The 21,127-nt window shown below is 34.5% G+C and overlaps 1 protein-coding gene across 6 annotated transcripts in view; it reads right to left on the bottom strand.

Annotated features, from left to right (window-relative positions):
* Positions 1 to 538: 538 nt before the first annotated feature.
* CPEB3 (cytoplasmic polyadenylation element binding protein 3) overlaps positions 539 to 21,127 on the bottom strand; it is a 97,172-nt gene continuing 76,583 nt past the window's right edge. For all 6 annotated transcript variants that reach the window (XM_086752414.1, XM_086752413.1, XM_086752412.1 and 3 more), the window contains exons 7-10: positions 13,054 to 13,172; positions 11,565 to 11,679; positions 8,617 to 8,798; positions 539 to 6,247 (exon numbers count right to left, since the gene is read on the bottom strand). In XM_086752414.1, coding sequence (XP_086608540.1) covers positions 6,020 to 6,247; positions 8,617 to 8,798; positions 11,565 to 11,679; positions 13,054 to 13,172 — 644 coding nt within the window. In that variant the 3' untranslated portion in view covers positions 539 to 6,019. The remainder of the gene's footprint in view (positions 6,248 to 8,616; positions 8,799 to 11,564; positions 11,680 to 13,053; positions 13,173 to 21,127) is intronic.

Below are 21,127 nucleotides of genomic sequence, written 5' to 3'. Positions count from 1 at the left end.
ACAGCTATATTGCTGAGCTTTAATTGTCTCCTATTCTTAAAATAGAAAACGTTAGAGAAACTAACGTTGTAGTGCTTTTTTCTTTTTTAACTGATCAGTCTAATTTCTAGCCTGCAGCCATTGTTAAATTGCTAATTAAAAAGTGCAATATAATTTAGCCAGCAATTTTTGTTAAATTCAGAGAGAGTAATTCAACAGTTCCTTTTTTCAAGGCACCTGATACTGCATTTGGTGGGGAAAACGACATTCTTAGAAATATTTCCCTAGTATCTATTTTTGTATTTACTTTTGGCTTAGCATAATAAATGCCTTATCAAGGGTGACTTTTCCAATTTAGAGAGAAAATAAGTGGACCATATACTTGCATTACAAAATAACTAGAAAAGCTAGTTTGTGTGCATGTAAGGTGTGTATTTCTTTAACCTTATCTAGCATACAGTTTTCCAATACAAGATTTGGGGTTTTTGTAGCTAGTTTACATTCCCATAATGCATATCCCAGGAGTTCCTTAGCATGTGCAAAGGATGACAAATATCAGTACTTCATACAACTATATTTAATAAGTTATTACAGAAAAAAATAAAGTCCAAACTACAAAGTTTAAGCAGTTGTAAGCAATAGCAGCATTGAGCTCCATGTTTAGTCACAGTACTGCAGTTCCATACAAGCATTAGTCCAAGCCAAAAAGGAAGAAGCTTTGTTAGAATTACTAGCAAAAACAATCTAAGAGAACATGTAATAAAAGATACAGTACATTTAAAATTAGTTGAAAAACAAGTACAGAGATCTTAGCTGTGAATGCTCTAAAAGTTATGTCCATTATTTTGACAGTAAAATTACAAATATCTAATACTTTATACCCCAACAGAATTACATCCAGGGGGGGGAAAAAAAAAAAAAGAGCCAAAATTATCTCTTATTAGCACCCTGGTTGTCTACTTACTGCTAAACTTTTTCTCATGTAAATTTGAGTATGTCAGAATTATGTGACCAATATGATTTCTGACCAGCTACCCATTTGGGGTATAGAGTAGTTACTAACGAATATAAAATACTCTGTGGTATGATAGAACACTATAGCAGCAGAGATTAAGAAGTTCATCTGGTTTAAAAAAAAAAGGAAGGAAGGAAAAGAAAAAGGGTTTAGCTGACATCATACAAACTAGCATAAAAGCAACTACATACAAGCCAGATTAAACAAAAGAGACATTTCTACAAATCTGTGACTAATCTTTCACTCATACCTTGCAAGTAGAGATGTCACAATACTGAAATATTAACATGGGAGCTTTTCCCAGTTAAGCGCCTTTTTTTTTTTTTGCCTTTTTTTTTCTTTTTTTTTACTACTCTAACAGATAGTGAAATCAGCAAAGTTATTTGCTAACTGCATATTTGCAATACAATTTGTTTTAGCCCATGCCTTGCTAGCAGGCTATAAAATACAAGCATGTAGGCAGAAGTATAAGCATAAACTTTGTACCACTTAGCAGGAATTTTTTTTTATTCCCTCTTCATTCCTTAATCTCCTTTGTTTGCAATTTGCGTACATTCCAACCAGTAGTACCTAATTTGAGTCTAAATTTTACTTCACTATTTGATCTAGTCTATACATTACTTACAGAACTGAACACACAGAGGATACACAATAGACCAACTCTGGACACATTTCTTTCCTCAAGTTACGGATGAGCCACTCTAACACTCTAGCATAAGTTAGTCTAAAAGGTCATCAATAACTTGTTGAAGTAATTGGTTTGTCTAGAGAAAGTCATTGTATGCCCTGTTTACGCAACACCAGTTTTAGTCTGGATTGTTTTAGGTGCCAGAACAGAGTTACTGGCTTCAGGAAGGGGTTTCTTCTGGCTGCATAGGGAAACAAAGGTGATGTAAATGGCGGCGAAGTGAAAGGTGTTTTGATACTGGCACTTCATATTGTCAATACCAAAGAAAAAAAGGACAAAGACCCAAGAGAGGCAGAGAAGAACGCAGAAAGACAAAGAAGCTGAACAGATGTTCAGACATGGTGGCAATATGGGTTACTGCATTGCTACCAGGAAATGGACATACATTATGTTGCATTAACTAGGCAGCTACCAGCACTATGTGGTAACTCCATTGAAAAATGATGTGGGTATCTACAGTCTGCTCCATGCTGCCACTGGTAAACGTATGCAGGAAGGAAGTTGTGCAGGAAAGGGTCAGTTTAATTAAATAACACTGTGGCAAAATACAATGAAGAATATATACTTTAGGAGGTTAAATCTAAAACTATTGAAAAGAGAGTTTATTGAATTAATGACGAGAAAAATAATGGAGCATTATGCTGAATGGGCAGGGTCAAAAACCCATTGTTTCACTAGATTTAGTTCCTTGTAACGGCAATAGTATTTCATCAACACTGGTGGTGTATAAATCTAGACAGCGAACTGGTACTGTGACATCCCTATTATCTCCCTAAATCATTTTGATAAAGGAAAAGGCTTTTCAAAATATCACATTTTTTCTGCTTCATTCTGTCATTTTATTGCCCAATTCTTTGTTACAGTTTTCCAATCACTTTACATAACCAACCATTTTCATCATTGCCACACTATTGTAAACCACATCAGCAAGTTAATACATAAAGCTTTGCATTTCAAAAAACTAGACACTTTAGTAACAATATTACAAAGATTTTTAGCTTCAAAAATAACTGAAAATGAAAAAAATAAACTTTTAAAGAATTAGCATCATAAAATTAATTTATTCCAAGTAAAAATACAAAATAATATTAATGACATTGACCAGATATGAAAGTCTCTCCCAGAAACAACTATATTAATGGTTGAGAAAGCACTCCTTAAAGAAAATATGAAATAAAAATGAAAAATATGTAAATATGTTTAATTTTTTTCTTAGCAAAAAATCTTTCTAAAAATAACAATGAAAATTTGTCTCAGTACAAAGGCTACATTACTATTGAAAAAATACCAGCATGAAGAAAAGGTACATATTTGACAGTAGAAAAATGATTTTAGTGAATCACAATGTCTAAAGTCTGCAATGAAAATAAATCTGCAATAAAGATTTATGCCTTTTTTCTTTTCATTTTTCTTTTTTTTTATACAAACAGTACAAACAGTATTGCACATAACAACAAATAGTCGAGGTTAGGTTAGCCTTCAAAAAAATCGACTAGTTCAAGTCTCACATCAGAAAAGGCCACAATAGGACCTGTTGTACCCAGGGGCTTCTTAGTCAAGTTGCAGTTCAGAACTCTGTATTTTAAAAAATAACTTTTTTTGAAGGACCCTCTTTTAATATAACATATTAACAACTCAGGGGCACATTCATTTACAAAACAAAAGGGAGCATGTCATAATTTAATAAACTAAAAAAAGTTTTCTTTAAAAAAATACAAACAGAAGAACTCTCACAATTCTGGTCAGTCGTGCATAATCACACTTGATTATAAATATACAAATTAAGGGAAAATATTTTTTCACCTTCTGTTCACAACTTTCAGCACCAAATGGAGTTTTGTTTACACCTGTTCTTTATGCTGATTTTGTTTTAGATTTAATCCAACATTATGCTATATTGTGCATTTTCTGGCTTCTCTCTCTCTCTCTCTCTCTGGGGGTATTTTTTTCTACATGAAAGAGGGGTATTTCTTCAAAAAGGTTTACTTCTTTCACATAATTAGGTAGATTTCTGTAGGTTAGCTATGATCTTTAATATTACAGTTATAAAGCTCTAACTTCTTCATTTTCAAAAAAACTCAAATAAGCATGAAAAAAATAAAGTTACCCATCTGTTAAATCATTTTTCTTGCAGAATTAAATTAATATATATTTTTCTGAATAAACTTACTTAGAAAATATCATTTTCTTTCCTATATTTCAAAATTGAGGTATTGCAAAAGATCATGTCAGTCAGAAAGCATGCCTTTTTCTTTAAAAAAAATCATCAGCCGACTGTTGAAAACGGTCTAGATACAAAAAGTAGTGCATAACAAAATGTCTTGTACAGATGAAAAAAAAAAAAAACCAAAACAACAGAAAAGACACCTGGGCTGGGAAAAGCAATATCACAAAAATGCCCAGAAGTAACTTCAAAAGGGATAATTATAATAAGCATTTTAAACCAGTAAAAAACTATTTTTTCTTTTTTTTTTTTTTTCCAAAAACAGAAAAAAGTCCTTTCAAAGCCAATACTTGCAACTAAACATTGGGAAAAACAACTTACTAAATTAGACACAAGCAAGGACATCACAACAAACAAAACCCAGAACATTTAAATCTACTATGCGGTGTCATATCCAGTCAGATTGTCCCCAGAACTGCAAAAACAAAGGAGGAAAAAGAAAAAAAAATAGTGTACACATTCTCACAATCATTAGTATACCAAGTGTGTTTATATTTATATGCTATCTGCAGCCCCATAGTTCATGCTAAAAAAATGTCCACTGTGTTAGCAGGTCTTAATTGTATTCAAGCTTCACAGGATACATCCAGGGATTAGAGAGATAACGCCACATCCACAGAGCAGACATCTCATGTTACTTACATATGCAGACATTTCTTTAGCACCGCTTTTTTCCTAACTTTCTTAAATGTGCCTAGTTTATTAGTTTGACAGACTATCTAATCGGTAGTGTATGTACGCTAGCATGAGCTCTTTGGTTTTTTGGACAAGGTCTGCAGCTACGTAAATGATGCAAGCATTAGGAGAGAGATTGTAACTAAGAGCTCATTTCTGTTTATGTACCTGTTATGAACTGTTAAAAATGTGTTAATGTTGGATACAGAGGCTTTAACAGTTAAGTTTGATCACAGTACTAGACATAATCACTTTACTATATAAAATAAATTGCACGATATATAACAGAGCACCGCAAAGTACTTCATCTACCATCCACAAATTTGTTTTAAGAACATCCTACAGCTAGTTTTTATATTTGTTGTAATATAGGTCATTCTGTAATGGGCTGATCCTAATTTCAGAAGCATTACATTTACTGAGGCATGCCTTCCTCCAGTCAGTAATCAATTTTTTTTTGTTACTGAGTATTTTGTAGCCTACGTAGATTCATAATTTGTGCATTGTGGGCAGGTTTTATATTAGACATATATAAAATTTATTGCATGCAGCAACCTGATTAAGTAAACATGCAGTCAAAAAATATTGACCTTCCTTGGAAGCTTTTTTGTATGCTATACTGATCTCCTTTCAGCAGCCATCACTATTTTAATCACATATTCATTTTTTAATTGATACCCTAGCCTGAATAGAGTATTATGGTATTAGTAATACCATTTTAATAGCAGCAAAAGCTATTGCAGCATACATTTACATAACACTAAAAGACCTAACAAAAAAACCCAAACAAACAAAACAAAACAAACAAAAATAAACCCTCAGCAAAACAAAAGGAAAAAAAGTCTGATCCAGCTTATGAGGTATCATCCTTACAAGTCAAAATGGAGAGCAACTAAAGGCTTATTTTTTTTAAGGGTTACTACTACTCTAAATGACCCAAACTAACGATTGCTGAATATCTGTTTAAGTTTTTGCTACATCTGCCACCTACTTGTGAATATTACCTTTGGTAAGTCATCTGCTAGGGGCAAGTCTAAATTTCTGAAAATAAGTGCATGCTCCAGTTTAAAAATAAAAATAATTATAATAAAAAAAATCTTCATCACATACACATCAGCCTAGTGAAGGCTGATGAGAATGGCAGTCTACATAATGTCACTAGTGACAAGTCTTGTGTAGGAAATTAAGGTACCAAGCAGATGTTTGTGTGAATCAAAGTGCAAAATCAGTACAGTTACACTCTGCCGGTTTGTATTATACTGGACACTGAGTTCAGTAATGTGACTGTAAATAATAATAATAGTAATAAAAAGACCCATATCTTCATTAAAGTCGAGGACGAATGCACAGATTTCCAGAACACTAAGCCCTGAGGCAGCACTCTCTTTTCACTCGATTTTATTTACTCCAGTACTTGTTGCTGGGTGAGGCCTGGGGTTCAGCTCCAGCGGAACGGGACGTGGCGGGGCCGGTCACCTCCCTCCTTTACCAGTGGTTTGTGGAACTCTCGCCCAGCACGAGAGTGTATGCTTGCCCAGCAGTATTCACAGTAATACTGCAAACAGGTAACATTGGCACAAAAGAATGGAGCAAATTTTCCACCACAGCGAGTGCCCTGGCATTCATCACACATCTGATCATCCAGCACATATGGCTTCACTTCCACCTGAACCAGGGAAGAGAGAAATAACTGTAAGAAGATTACATAGTTTTGCTAAATATGAACAGAAGGAACAGTATTTTAATTCTTTTTACTCTACTGAAGGTTTTCAACTGATGCTGGATTAACTCAAAGAGGTTGGTAGTTAAATTTTCATACGAACCACTTTACTTGTCAGAAAATCTCGAGGAAGAAGAGTGTGCTTTAGTAACTGTTCAACATGATATGTGAAAATACTAAGATGGAAATATAGTAAAAACAGCATCTCCAAGGATTTTGCTGCTGTCTAAGAAACCTCCAGGAATGTGAATATAATTGCTATAGGGGTAGGGCGTGACAAAGCAGCATTTAGGAAGAAAAATTATTAAGAATAAACTTCTATTTCTAAACTTCAGAGGTCTGGTGAGTTTCAGAGTTTTTTTTCCAGAGATGTTTTCTCTTTTGTTTCTTTCTTTGGTTTTTTTTGTGAACTGCAAAATGCAGGACCAGACTAACAGATGAATAATCAAGATTAAGTTAATTTGTATTGAATACTCTGCTTTATGCTGGCAAAAAATCACTATCTAAAGATTTTTAGCTCTAGAAATGTAGTAAGATTTCATAGTTGTTCCAACTATGGCCTTGCCATCAATTACAAATAGGCTGGAGAGCTGCTGACTTTTGTCTTACACTCAGTTGTAAACATCTTAGGACTGGAATTCTTTTTGTTTTTAAAGCACTTGTGCCAAACACAGCAGTATTTTGATGCATGACTAGGCACTTGCAATACTACTATCACAGAAGCCGACATGAGAGTTCTCGCCTTCTCTGTGTGCTCCTAAGAATCAAGCCTACATGTTTAAATTGAGTGTTTATTCATTCCGGGGAAGTCATTAGTTTATGCATGTGCAGATCTTATGGCTCTATGATGCTATTTTAAAGTGGTTTAAGTACAGTCAGCTACATTAAAAGAGATAGAAAAAACTGAAATATACATACTTTTATTGTAAGTAATTTTGCTGTAACTGCACGAGTGCTAGTCAGGCAAAATTTGTATATTGCAAGCAAAACTTGACTCCAGTAACTATGCTTAAATACATACAGTATTAAAGAAATACAAAATGAGATATTAAGTTGAAAAACAAGAAACATATTGCACAAAAAAAAGCTTTCTGCTGAATTTTACTTCAGCTCATCCTGATCACATTTCAACAAATGTTACTGATTTGAATTAAAGCTTATATAGAGAATTATATTTCTTTCCTATGGAACAGCTAGAACTGCTAATTTTTTTTTTTTTTTGTAATTAGAGTGTACTACTAGTATTGCCTGGAACAAGCCCAAATAACTGCCATTTTGCTTATCAGATGCCCTACCACTAAAATTAGAAGCATCATGTAAAATAAAACAACACTGTCTCAAATAAAATTGGAAGACAACAGGTCCAATGTCCAGCACATCTCTAGGTCCCCACCTACTCACATTTCCAAAGCTTGAATTGTAAAGGTCTGAAATAGATTATCTGTTTCACTCCTTTTCTTTTTTTTTGGTTACTAGTGAAATATTTTAAAGAATGTGTGCTGTACAATTCAGGGATTTCAATCTATTAGATTTAAAAACTAATATTTAAGGATTGCTTAAGAAACTTCATAAGTCTTCCAACTCACAGATAAACTTATTTTTAAATCAGATAAAAGAAAATTAAGTAAACTTAAATTATCAGTCATCCAACTGGGAAAAATAGTGATTGATGGAAAAAGCTACCAGCTAACATCGTTTGTGGCTCTATCCTAAAGTTTAGAAAAAACCCAAAGTTTTAAAATAAGGCTGATATATAAATCCCAAAGAGTTCAACACTGTGATTAAGACTTCAAAAGTAATCATCTTTGACTCTGTGTAAAATTTTTCAGAATTCAATGGACAAGACTTATTTAGGAACAGCCTTGTCTTAGTTAAAATCATAAGGTATACCAGCACCATAGAAAAATAGTTTGAGGACTTATAACTTGCTGACCTAATAATAGCAGAAATGCCAGAAGCTATATATGTAGCCACTAATGAAAAGCTGTTGATGCATAATAAGCATGTATCTAAAGGAGGAGAAAGAAGTTGGGAAATTCTAGTGTTTGACCTTCAGAATTCAAAACAAAACCAAGAACAAATGAGCTTACAACTATCTGTTTTCTAGTTTTAGTGTTAAACAGTTATTTAAGATGTTTAAGGTTTTGTTTTCCACTCTGCTTTAGCTGCTTAAATAAGCTTTTAAATAATTAACAAATATAATCTGAAGAACAGTGGTTACAGTGTTCTCCAACACAATATTAATATAAGGATGTTTTTCATTTCTGTACAGTTTTGTGAGTAACAACCATTCTGTTCCGTGCTATTTTACTTACCCGTTTATCAATGTCATTATGTTGGAGCTGGACAAAGCGAGCACTGATAGCAGCAATATAGCTCTGCTGATTGGAGAAAGCCACTCTGCCAGCACCTTTTGGATACTTCAACTCTGGGTCTGTATCAATGCCAGCATAGCAGACACCTCCATATAAACGGTCCATAATCATTGCCAATTCAACTGCAAGAAGTCAATTGTTAAATATTATAGATTTAACATTTAAAAGTGTTGTGTTTGATTTGTTGCATTAAAAAAGTGCTATTTGCCCTAGCGTACTTGTCTTCCAAAGTCTAAAACAGCAAACCCAAATGTTGGTTTTAAAAGATTGAATCAAACCTACCTGAATTATAGTAAAATATAAAGGTAAAAACTAGAATCTGTACAAAGAAACTTGGTGTGACTGAGGTGTAAAAAAAATACAGTTACATTGTTAAAGTAGGTATCAGGTCAACTGTTTTAGAATTTATCATACTGTAAATTAAATCTGGTATTTAGGTATTCAGGATCTCCCCCAGCTTCAGCCAGGTCTGTTAATGCTATTTTTTTATATAAGATCACTTACGAGATATTCTTATATTTAGAATCTGGTATTTTACCCTAATTACTAAGGTTGAAAAGCATTAAGGAGTTGTTTTACATTTGAAACAAAATTATGTGAAACATCAGAAGTTATTACACTTAAAGCAAGCCTACGTTTTAGGTGCAGTTTAACTTAGTATTTTTGTACAACATTAATTTGATTGTGGATCTTTTAAAGTGGTTTATTGCTTCTTCTCAAACTAAGAATAACTCTAAAGAAGTTATAAGTAGCATTCATAAAATAAGACAGGTTGAGTGCGTGGCTAAGGAAACATACAGGAGGAAAGTTAAGGGAAAGAACTGAAGGAAGTGGAAAAGCGGCTGAAGGAAGTGGAGAAGAGGCATGTAAGCTGTGCAAAGATGTATGGTCACCAAGCCATGTTCTCTGTAAAAGCAGATAGACAAACAAATTAGAGGGATGAAGGACAGATCTTCACAAAGCAAGACACTGGGCCCTGTGCAGGCTCTGCCAAGTCAGCCATATTTTTTTTTTATGCTAATGTGTGAAAACACTTTCAGTAGCAAGTTAAAATTTAGCTATCCAAGATGAAATGAAAAAGATATACTAAATATTTAAATCCTTGTAGTTCCCACAAATTCTCACTAGTTAATTATATATAGAATAGAGACAATTTTTAAATTAAGTATGTATGTGTGTTTGTATAAATGTGTATAAATCTATACATTAAAGGAAGCAAGCACAATGTTTGACTCACTCTACCAAACCAGGTCTTGCTCCAAACAGTAAGGGAAAATTACCAGCATATTGTAGTGACTAGTAAGATTCTTCTGCTTTCTAGTGATTTGGAATCACCATTTGGATAATGATCTCAGAACGTAACAATATGAAATAAGCCGCAGGAACGCTTAAAAACATTTACAATAGTAGTTCCAGAAAGTTACTCTTGCCAATAGACAAAGAATATATAGGATTCCAAGGCAAGGAAACCATGCAGTGTTCAGACATCTTAGGAAAAACTTCTGTATCAGATCTCTACAGTTGTAAACAAGAAAAACTGGAAACTATTTGTCTGCTTTGGAGAAGTTAACTACTCAAAGGCATCAGTTTTCAAATGTAATGCATTTCAAATGTAATCTATGACAGGCCAAATAACATACAGTTTTCTAAAGGCTGTAATGAGAAATAAGGTAATGTTTAATTGTTACTATTTACATAATTACTGTCTTACAATTATCCCTTATTTTAAGATGGTGAGGAAAGTGAAACCTCAGCTGAGAGAAATCTTACTGTCAGCAATGGCTGGGGGACTTTGTGTTCAGCTTCCCAAAAGAATTAGGATGAGAAGAAAGAGAAAGCAAGGAGCTGCAGTTCTAGTGGGCTGGAAAGTGGCTGCCAAAGGGAAGTGAGGGCTGTCAGGAAACCGGATCCGCAAGTCTTTCTTCTAGAGAATGACTGAGGGGCCTTGTCTACCACAGCCCTGGATAATAAATATTAGAGTTGAGAGGATGAAAAAGAAAAACCATGCAGCTGACTTGAAATGAGGATGGAGAGGAACTACTGAATGGAAGTGAGGGCTGCCAAAAGACCTAGCTAGGAGAAACGTTTCAGCTTGCTAATGGCTTTGTGACCTTGATATTGGCTCACCAAAAATATAAGGGTTAGGATGAGAGTGTTGAGCTACAGTTGGGAGCAGTGCTGAAAAGAGACGTTCAAAACAAAGTGGGGGCTGCCAGGAGATCTGGGCTGGGCTAAATCTTTCCTCTGGCCACAGGCTATAAGGAGTCTTGTCTAAGGCTCTGCAAATAAAAGCGAAGAAAAAGTTAAGGGTGAAGAAAAAAAGACTGAGAAAAAGAGCTACATTAGGAGTGGGCCTGGAAGTGGTCTTCAGCACAGAGGCCACCAAGAGACCTGTGCTGGGAGAAATCTTTCTTTTGGACAACAGCTGAGAGGCCTTGTCTATAGCTCCATGGGTAAATTAGAGTTAGGGTTGAGAAAAAGGGAAAGAGCTGCAATTGGAATTGGTTTGGAACGGGGCTGGGAGAAGTTTGTCTTCTAGTCAAAGGCAAGGGGAACTTGCCTGCACTCAGCAAGTTAGGGTTAGGATTAGGATGGTATACATTATGAAAAATCAGCGAAGTTCTAGGATATAATGCAAACTCGAGGAAAACCATTTCAGTGAAAAATACTAATTAGTAACCTCTTTACAAGATAAAAAATGTTCACAATTTGTATTTTTGTAGACTTCAGGAAGACACTCACGGAATTTGAAAGTGAGCTATGATCTTTGGAAAAGACAGGCTATATTTTCTGCTGTATTTCTTTTACATATACTGTATATCGTTTCTCTTCTTTTCTGCTTAATCTGGAGCTCCCTACTACATGCCCTACATTTTCCTTCTACTCACCAGCTCGGAGGGGCCGTGGAACTCCTCCAACAAAGATAGTTTTTCTTGGATCCAATGGCTGAGACCCATCCATCACGAAGTCACTGTCACTTAGATTCCAAGGTCGAATTTGCACCTGCATTAAGGATTGGTTTTAGTAGATGAACTCGACAACTCAGTTAAAATAAAGAAACAACTGCCAAATCTTTCTATAATTAAAAATATAATTTTAAGTTAGCAAAAGCAGTAAATCTGTGGTAGAAGTACCAAAACAATTTAAGAATGTAGCTTATCTGTTAGAAAGAAGGTGGACATTAATTTATCACCTCTAGAGGCCAGGCTTGAGTTAAATTTCATCACGGCAAACTCTTACCTCATTAATTCCCTGCCCCTAATTGCCATTATATGAAATCTGTGAAAACACTTTCAGAACATTTTACCATGTATGTGCAATTACAGTTGCAGTTGGGCTTCTGGCTTTCCTGAAATCACATAAAGTGATCCACACAATTTAAAGCACTGATATGAGCGGAGATAAAATTAATTTCTGTCCTTGGATACAAAAGGAGTTTTTATAACATGTGAATGCTCACTTCTGTTAAGCAGCAAGCAACACGGTTGATAAGAAATCTTTAGATTACATAGGAAGAAAAACTGCTCAGAAGTTATTTAGATAAAGCTGTTCATCCATCCACTTATTGATCCTAGAAATCATGTAAGCACATTCACCGTGCTGTAATATTGGGTTGTTCATTTATCTGTGCAAGCTTTTAGCAAGTAGTGTTTTTCAAAGGCAGCACATTTTTTATCTGATCATATTTATCTGTAGTTTTTATCTAATCTGTATGTATTCATAGCCACAAAAGAGACTAACATTAAAGAATGTTAGAGATGTGAACATTAGAAACAGGTTACCATATGTCTTCTATTCTGCTATAGCTGGCTGCATTACCTGTTTTAACCCTGCAGTTTATATAAGGTAAATGAGACCTAAATTATAAATTGATTAGCTATTTCATGCAGGAAAAAAACCAACCAACCAAACAACACAATTAAGAAACCTAATGAAGTACAGGGGATATTTGAAGCTATCTGGATTTTAATTGGGGGGGGGGGGGGGGGGGGGGGGGGGGGGGGAGAGTGGCGGGGGAGGAGGGTTAAGTTTCTTAATTTTATTGCATAAGGCTTTGTTTTCTTTCAAATAATATAGAGGGGAAAATTATAATCCAATTGTTTTACAGCTACCATTGTAAAAGGATGCATAACTCCTGTGATATACCAGAAGTACCAAGTATAAAAGTTAATTGAACATGGCATTTATCAGAAAGAAGCAAGTGTTAAAACCATGTTACGCTGATACAGAAAGACAATTCAATGTAACAACATGGACAGCAACAGGAAATGGACAAGTCAATTAATTGTAAGTATTTCTTTATTTATTTATCAACTGAAAAGAGTAACAGCAAATGGGTTAGCAAGCAGCATAGGTGTCATGGCCTAAGCCACTTACTGGTTTATCCTTGATTGTGGGACTTGACACACACAGGTAAAGTTTCCCATCTTCTTCCAGACAGGCATCTATCAGAGCTTGTACCGAGCTTTCTTCCTGGAACAGCAGAAAAGCATAACCTTGGAAAGGAAAAAGGCACAAGAAAGAAAAAGAACAGATTAATTTAGAAAGTATTTTTTTTTAAATAAAGGAAACAAACCCAAGAAGTGAGATATACAAATTACAAATAACTGTTAAGGCAGTTAGTTTGTTTTCATAAATGAATTTCACCTAATAGATCATATCCTCATACAGTATTGATTTCAGAATGGACACAAGTGTTTGCTGCATATTAGTATATTTATTTGATTATTTAATGATGTTGAGCAGTGAGAATGTAGGCTGGTGAAAAAGGGGTTCTTATTATCCAACAACTGTATCTGAGCTATTTATCAGTGGTATCAGCTGGTATCAGTGACGATCACCTTAGAATAGAGGCGCCAAGTTTCTGGATACTATATACAATAGATAAATATCAGAAGAAAGGGTAAAAAAAGTGGACAGATAAAGAGATAAATAGACTTCTATGCTCACATACTTAACTATGAAAAAAATGCTCACCTAAAAATACTAAGTATGAGCAAAAAATAAGGGCATTTGTTTTGTTTTATTACGAGTCAAAGACTTGCTGCTGTTATTTATATTTAAATAAAGCAGTTCCAAAGAAAGAAAGAAGAAAGTACAATAAAAATTGCTCCAAGAGATTCAGAATTGTGGGATTTTAAATTAGCCAGTAAAACTAAGTGTGTGTGGCATTCAGTGCTGAATGCAGCTGGCAAGAAAGCTTTCTTCAGTTTTCCTTAATGTTGTTAAATTTGAATGAAGATTTGACCCAAGCAGTCCATGCTTTTGCTGCCTCAGAAGTGAAACTAATACAGGCCATTCTACACTAAGCAAAGCCATGCAAAGACTGGCTGCTAGACTTGAATACAGCTGCCTGGTTAAGAGGACTTTCTATTGGGCATGCATTGCTCTTTTGCTCCATAATCAGTACAACTCCGTTTTCTCACTGAATGTGAACATATTGGTTTTAACCTCTATAATTTGGCACTTACATGTCTTACAGGCTACCTCTTTTCAGAAAATCTGCAGCAATTAGAGGCAGCTGGAGTTTAAGCAGGGACTTCCTCTGCCTAAGACTCTTGACACAAACTAAGCGCTTACATGATGATACACCATGTTTAAATTATGACAACCTTTGATATACCTTTACACAATCTATTTGCTATTAATGTAGTAGTGACTTACCCTAATTTTGCACTGAGTATTGAGTAAATGCTATTTGCCATATCCTTTTTAGATAAATACTACACAACTCTGATTTACAAAAAAAATTAAGATAGACACCAAAAAAGTGTTTTCCTCTGTAGAGTTATCTACCAGATTACCTCTTACCTTACTATGTCTAGTTCTGTGTGACTTCTCAAAGAATATTAAATTCTATGCAGTGGTTTGTTTTCAGAGGTGAAAAAAAGTTTGCGTTAACAACATAATTATAGCCCAGAACATATCTAGAAAGACCAAGAAAGCAAAATAGCAAGCAAGGAACTCAAATACCTAGAGTTGGAATAAAGATACCAGTACCAACAAAAAGTTAAATACTTCTTGAGTAAAAACATCAGTTTCCTGTCTAGCAGATGTAATTATCTTAAAACAAGCCCCTAAAGATATAAATACACTTCAACATTTGAGCTTGAGATTCTACAAAACTAACTACAGTAGCTGAGTATGAAAATAATTAGCTTGCAGTCACTATCACTTTTAGCTTCACTGTATTTTCCATCCACTTGTTTTCCATGCACTTCTTATCTCTTCTTCACTCCATACTGTCCCTTTTGATTATATTCAATAATCAGAGCAAAAACTTTCTGAAAATTAAAGTATCTTTAGCAGTTTTTTTCAGCCTTAAAAAATGCCCCAGTCAGAAAACTAGATACTTGGAAAAGAATACATGTACATTTATGCATACTTTAAAAGAATGGTTTACAATATATTTAAATAGATTTAAACATTTAGGCTTTATCTTCTCACCAGACCATAAAATTTGAACTCTAAAAAAAAATAGAATTTTGTTTATTTCAGACTTTTATAATCTTAAACCAGCAAAATATTGGGAATTTCTTTAGCATAAAGTCAAAATGAAAATTGGGAATTTTTTTTTTTGTGGCTTAATTACTTAGCAAAAATCTGGGCAACAGCTTGGGATGCATCTTTCTTCTGTGACACTTTTTCAGGTTTTTCTGGGTCACAGTAAGAGGTTACTACATCTGTGGTAGATGGAGTTAACAGCCATTTGGGGGTACAGTAAACAGTATGATCATAATTTCCCAAACCACTTAAAATTTACCAAGTATCTCTTTGGTTATTTTCTGTGGCTCCTAGATTAAAAGGGCAATCCAAGTTAGTAAGAATACAGTTTTCTAATCTGGGGCTAGCACCTGCCATGAAGTTTAGTAAATTAACACCTCCTAATTTCTCTAGACCTCTGTGCCTGTAACACATTCTCCTGCCTGCTGCGGAGTCTCCGTGGGCCCTCTGAAGAAAGACAAGTAAGCAGTTTACAGCAGCAGTCTTCTGTGAATCTAGAAAAAAAAGCAGGCTGGACTAGAATGACATGATGTCCAGCATTACTTCAAAACCTGGTGATTGCACATCTATTCCAATTACTCAAGGACTTTTGATACTAAAGATTAACAATTATTACACTGAAGTGAAAAATAAGTAAATAACAGAAGTTCAGACAATATGAGGATCATGTAGAAGCTGATAGGGACAAGAAAGGTACCTGCCAAAGTTAAAGGTATTTTTACTCATTTTCTGGAAGTGCATAGGAATGCAAAAACATTAAATTCAGCAGGCTGCAGCCCCTTCCCATGAACAGTGGGAAGTGCTAGGTATTGCTATTACTGAAGACTCTTGCTCACAGTACCACTGTTTAGAGCTGCATTTGCCTGTTCATACAAGCAAGTATGTGCTTCCATGGATGCACTACATTTGATTAGAACTCCATAGCAGGAGATGCACTCTGAACTCAGATTCCAGTATAAGAAATGAAACTGGAAAATACGCATGCCAAAATTGATCTCGCATAAAGAATTATCTCGCACTAGATGCAATTTAATAACAAAATAACTGTTTTGCATCAGTACAAACCACCATTTTTAATAACTTCAGCCATAATTTAAAGAAAAACCAGCATGCCAATCTGTAAATTAACAGTAATTAATTTTGTCAGCTGTGTTTAAATGCTAAGTATGACTCTAACTTTAGAAAACTTTAGAAGTATTCCTTCCTGAAAGATTCTCAAAAATGTCTACTTTAGGCATTATATCCTTTTCTATTCTATATTTCTATTCCTATTCCTACTACACACAATGAGAGATGAGCCTAATCCCCAAAAAGCTTTACTGCGCGGCCAGTTGATTTCTAACATTCAGAATGCTCAGTTAGTTATAGGGGCCTCTAGGTTTAAAAGAAACTTAATTGATGTTTAAAGACAGTAGGTGAGGTAGAATTAATGAGATGATCAGTTTCCAAAACAAAAAAAATGTATTAATACAAATAACGTGAATTATTTAGCAGATGATGAAAGTTGCTTCAAATTCCTCAGGATCATGTGCTTCAGCATATTCTCCTCTCTGTGCATCACGGGTATCATATGACTTAAAGCACATGTTTTTTTTCCAAGAAGTAAGAGATTTGATCAATTTCAAAATTTTAATCCTCTACAGCAGAATCTTGGAAGCATGCTGTGGTGGCGTGTTGCAGACAAACTTCAGCAGTGATCCTATCTTACCTAACCAGACATTCTAAAGTTTGAGGGCTCAAGGGACTGCTCCTGATTCAGATTCCACAAAGTAAAACAGGTGAGATATTTGAAGCCCCAGAAAACAGCAAAGTATCTGACAGCAGCTTAATATTCTATATACACAGATATATGGCTTCTTGGCAGAGCAGAAACAATCCAGCTCCTTCTCAGCTATTGGTACAACACATCACTGTAGTGCTGACAATAATCATTGCACTTGGCAATTCACTGGAAAAAGGCAACAACAAGAAAAGTCACTACAGCTTTTAAAGGGATATAGCAGAGGGAAGATGAGGAGAAGATTAATTTCCCTAGATTCTGAAGCACAGCCTAGGAGCTTCCTCAACCTTGAGCTCAAGGATTCATTATTTTATGGAAAGCAGTACAAGAACTAAGCCCCTTTGTACATGTCCCATTCTGACATCTAAACCGTGACAATTTCCATATGAAAGGATAATTTAGTCCAGTTGGTCTAATTTCACTTAAGCTTGCTGAGAACAAACTGGAAAATCTGGCATATATGCTGTGTCCCACAAGCTTGAAACAAGGTTGTCACTTGAAATCCAAGATACACTTGGAACTACCATATAATGTAGCTATAGTCTGGAAAATGCATTTTTGCCAGCCTAGACAGTCTGGAAAAAATTCTGTTTCAATTAATATCAACATAGGCATACCTCCTCTAATGATGGGAACCTTCCTGTGTTACTGAAGCACATTTTGTAATAAGGCTTCAGTGATCTCTTCAAAACAACATGCTAGATGGAAAGCTTATTAAGGTGCTTATTCTGCCTTTCTTAAAATTGCAGAATCTTTTCATACTTTTCTGTTAAAAACTGACATATTGGTACACATTACATGATGTCATATTGGCATTTTACCTAGAAGTGCATCATGCATGTGTTCTGCCCATCCTCAATGCAATTAAAAAGAACTATTCATGAACCTTTATTAGGGCAGAATGTGTATTAAGTCTATCAGGCAAGGGAGAAAATAAACTTATGGGCCTTGCTGAGAACATTCAACTTAACAAGCAATAGCTAGTAGAGTTTATCAGAGAAGACTATCTTCTTGTCTAGACCAAAATATTTCTCAGAGTTAAAGATGAACCAACTTCATGCCTTTAATGGCTCACTAGAAGACTGACTGCATTTCAGACCATCCATGAATAAAATATGTTTTTAAAAAAATAAAAAGAAAAAAAGAGAGCTTCCTTTTATTCTTCTAAACCTGGTAACACCTTCCTTGCACAACTTCAACAGTAGGGACAAAGACTGGTGGAGTAAAATGTAATCATTCACTGTGTTTTGTAACCCATGGGAGAAGGTAGGAAGGAAGTTTGGTATACTAGAATTTTTACACTTCTTTCAGTTTAAGTGATTAATTATTAATGTTACGAGTGCTAAGGTTGTCTGAACAGTCTCTAGTTACTTAGTGATACAGGAATATTTCAGAACGGTGCTAATGGAGTAGCTGCGCAGATGTCTCACTTAATGAAGTCCAGAGTGGACTGAATTCAATCAGAAGTTTTTCTTAGAAATTCCAGTTAATCATGAATTAGTTCCATCTTTTTATATTAACTGAATTTTACTATTTTGTACTCAACTTGTGAATACTAAAAGTAATAAATAAGTTCTTTAAGTTCTTGCATTTGAGAACATCAATATATAAATTGCTGTCCAAACACATCAACCGTAAGCTGCATCTTCTGGTACAAAGCCAGCATTTTGGCATTCAAATGTTATATGATGAATAGGGAAAGAATAACCTATTTGTGGCTCTTAGGGCTACTTTTCAAATAAAGAAGAAAACTGTAATGAAGAATTAAATATGAGGTCAAAGAGAAGGCCAAAGAGTACTTTAATATCCATGTCAGAGGTCTGCATATCATCTGTTGATTCCCTATGTAATTGACCTCAAATCCTTAATTCCCAAAATCCAGCCCACTTGCAAAATCGGATACAGAAATCATATTCTAAGGATCATGTGTTTTCAGTTTTAGAACACTGATGTTGGGTGGCAGAACAAAGACAATGAAGAGAAAGACCTTCTCTTTACATACTGCATAGCAAGTCAGAACAGTCTTTGGGTAGTTACATTGGGTAGTTCATTTCATATGCAAAACGGAAGGACTATTTACACTTGAAAAAAGTTTAACTACCTTTGAAGCACATTTTCTTTCATTCTGTCTTTTTAAAGTTTAGATCGTGTCTTTTCTGATGTTTTTATAGGCTCCAAGATTACAATAAAATCTACCATCCGCCTAAGATATCTTATAAAATTATTTTTATATATATATCTACCTCATGTTATTATGATAAAAATAAAATGGAGTTAAACTGGCAAAGAAAATTAATGTTCTAGTCTCATGTCTTTGCGTTTATTTTTAGATGGTAACATGGCTACTTCAAAAAAGTAGATTTAAATAGACTTTTTTTCATTAAATATAAACAGCACTTCTTTTATTTTTTTCTGGATTTTAAAAAATAGTTTTGAATTGAATTACAGTTGTATTTACTAGAACTTTTAAAAATAAATTTGTCTTAAAAGCCCACTGCAAAGGAACATTTAGAAACAGTGTGAACCAAATTTCTAAATCAGTTAATGTGATAACAAAGGGTCATTGCTCAAAGTCACTCTTACTAATCTCATTAGAAGATGCTTTGAACATGAATAAAACACATTTCTCAATCCAAAGACGAAACAGCTATTAAAACTGAAACTAATTTTTGACAAATAAAAACCCAAGGTGTTAAAAAAAAATTGAGACTTTCTTTTAAGCACTGCAGTGACATGACTGGATTTAGAAAAACATCAAAGGCTTTAAATACTTAAGAAACCTCAAAATAGAAAGGGCTGTAATCTCACTTAGCTAGTGCAGAAGAGTGAAATTATGTATTAGTCAGGGCTGCAAAGATGAACTTCTTTTAGTCAGTCTAATTTTAAATGGCAGTGTATGACCCTGTCAGCTGATTCCTTTCTCTAAAAAGCAAAAGGTGTATAAGAAATGTGAATACTTTAGCATCTTCAGTGAGACTCCTATTCATTTTTATGTGTTTTTCATGAGTACTAGACTGAGTAGTCTGGTATGTAAGAAGTTCTCCATATGCCACATTAAAGACAGGTTTTGGGGTAGGTTTTCTCTGATTTTAATTAAAGGTATGTACTCCAGATCCTCAGCTGCATTGAAAAATAATTGGATCCTGAATCTAAATAGCGATTAAATGAAGAGTACATAGTTAAATGGAAGACAGGATACATAAAGAAAAGTCAGCAAACAAACAGATCATACGGAAGAATTGAATGAAAACTGAGGTTCTGTATCAGTAGTTTCTGTAAAATAAATTGCACATTTTCATAATTCCAATTTTACCATTAAATAGTCCTTATCACTGAGATTACCAAAAGAATGGAAACCAACATTTAACTCTTACTACTAATGATCTTACCATAACACAAGTAACAGAGAAATTAGAAATATCCTATGCTGTCATAAATATTATGGACAGTTTTCCCTCACATCTTCAATTTAAATGGAAAAAAAACCCAGCCCCCTCACAGAATGTCTGCTTGCTCCATGAGGACATAAATTATTTTTGGGACATGGGGAGGTGCCCCAGTGTTTCCTCTGCACTTCAGTGCTGAATAGAAAGGACAACATTTCGATAGTGCTGTAGTCCATATATACAGCTAAAGATTTATAAAGTCCTTCAATTCCAAAACGTGTCAAGAAGCAGAAGAAATTTGCTAGTCATCACTAACTACTTCAAGACTTCCACTGCTTATGGGGGAAAAAAAAAAACCCTAACAGTATACATATACCATCTCAGTTTGTCCTGTAGTGAAAATACTCCTACCCACCTGTACTGAAAAATAAAACATTGAAATGTCTTGTCTTTTTTTTTTTTTAAACTAAAAGAATATTCTACAAGTGTACTAAAGCCTCTCTTTTTATCTGGCATTTTACTTGTACACTAGTGTAAAAGATTGCAACAGCAAATTTATTGGGTTGTCTCCTCTTTCAAAGGTCACAGCCATTTTAAAACCTCAGACTGCAACACGATCTAGAGCAGATATAAATCAGAATTTAAGGGCATCAAAACATAAAAGAAAGGCTATAATATACAGTTTGGCTTATTGTAGTTCTAAGAGTAGTCACATGAATTAATATCTGACAAAGACTAAATTTATGATGAGGCAAGAGCTATCTTTTTGAAGTTTACTGGG

Source organism: Chlamydotis macqueenii, chromosome 7 (genome assembly GCF_036417535.1).
Source record: "Chlamydotis macqueenii isolate bChlMac1 chromosome 7, bChlMac1.mat, whole genome shotgun sequence".
Lineage (NCBI taxonomy): Eukaryota > Metazoa > Chordata > Aves > Otidiformes > Otididae > Chlamydotis > Chlamydotis macqueenii.
Note: the sequence above shows the minus strand (reverse complement) of the source record. Positions and strands in the feature narration are given on the sequence as shown.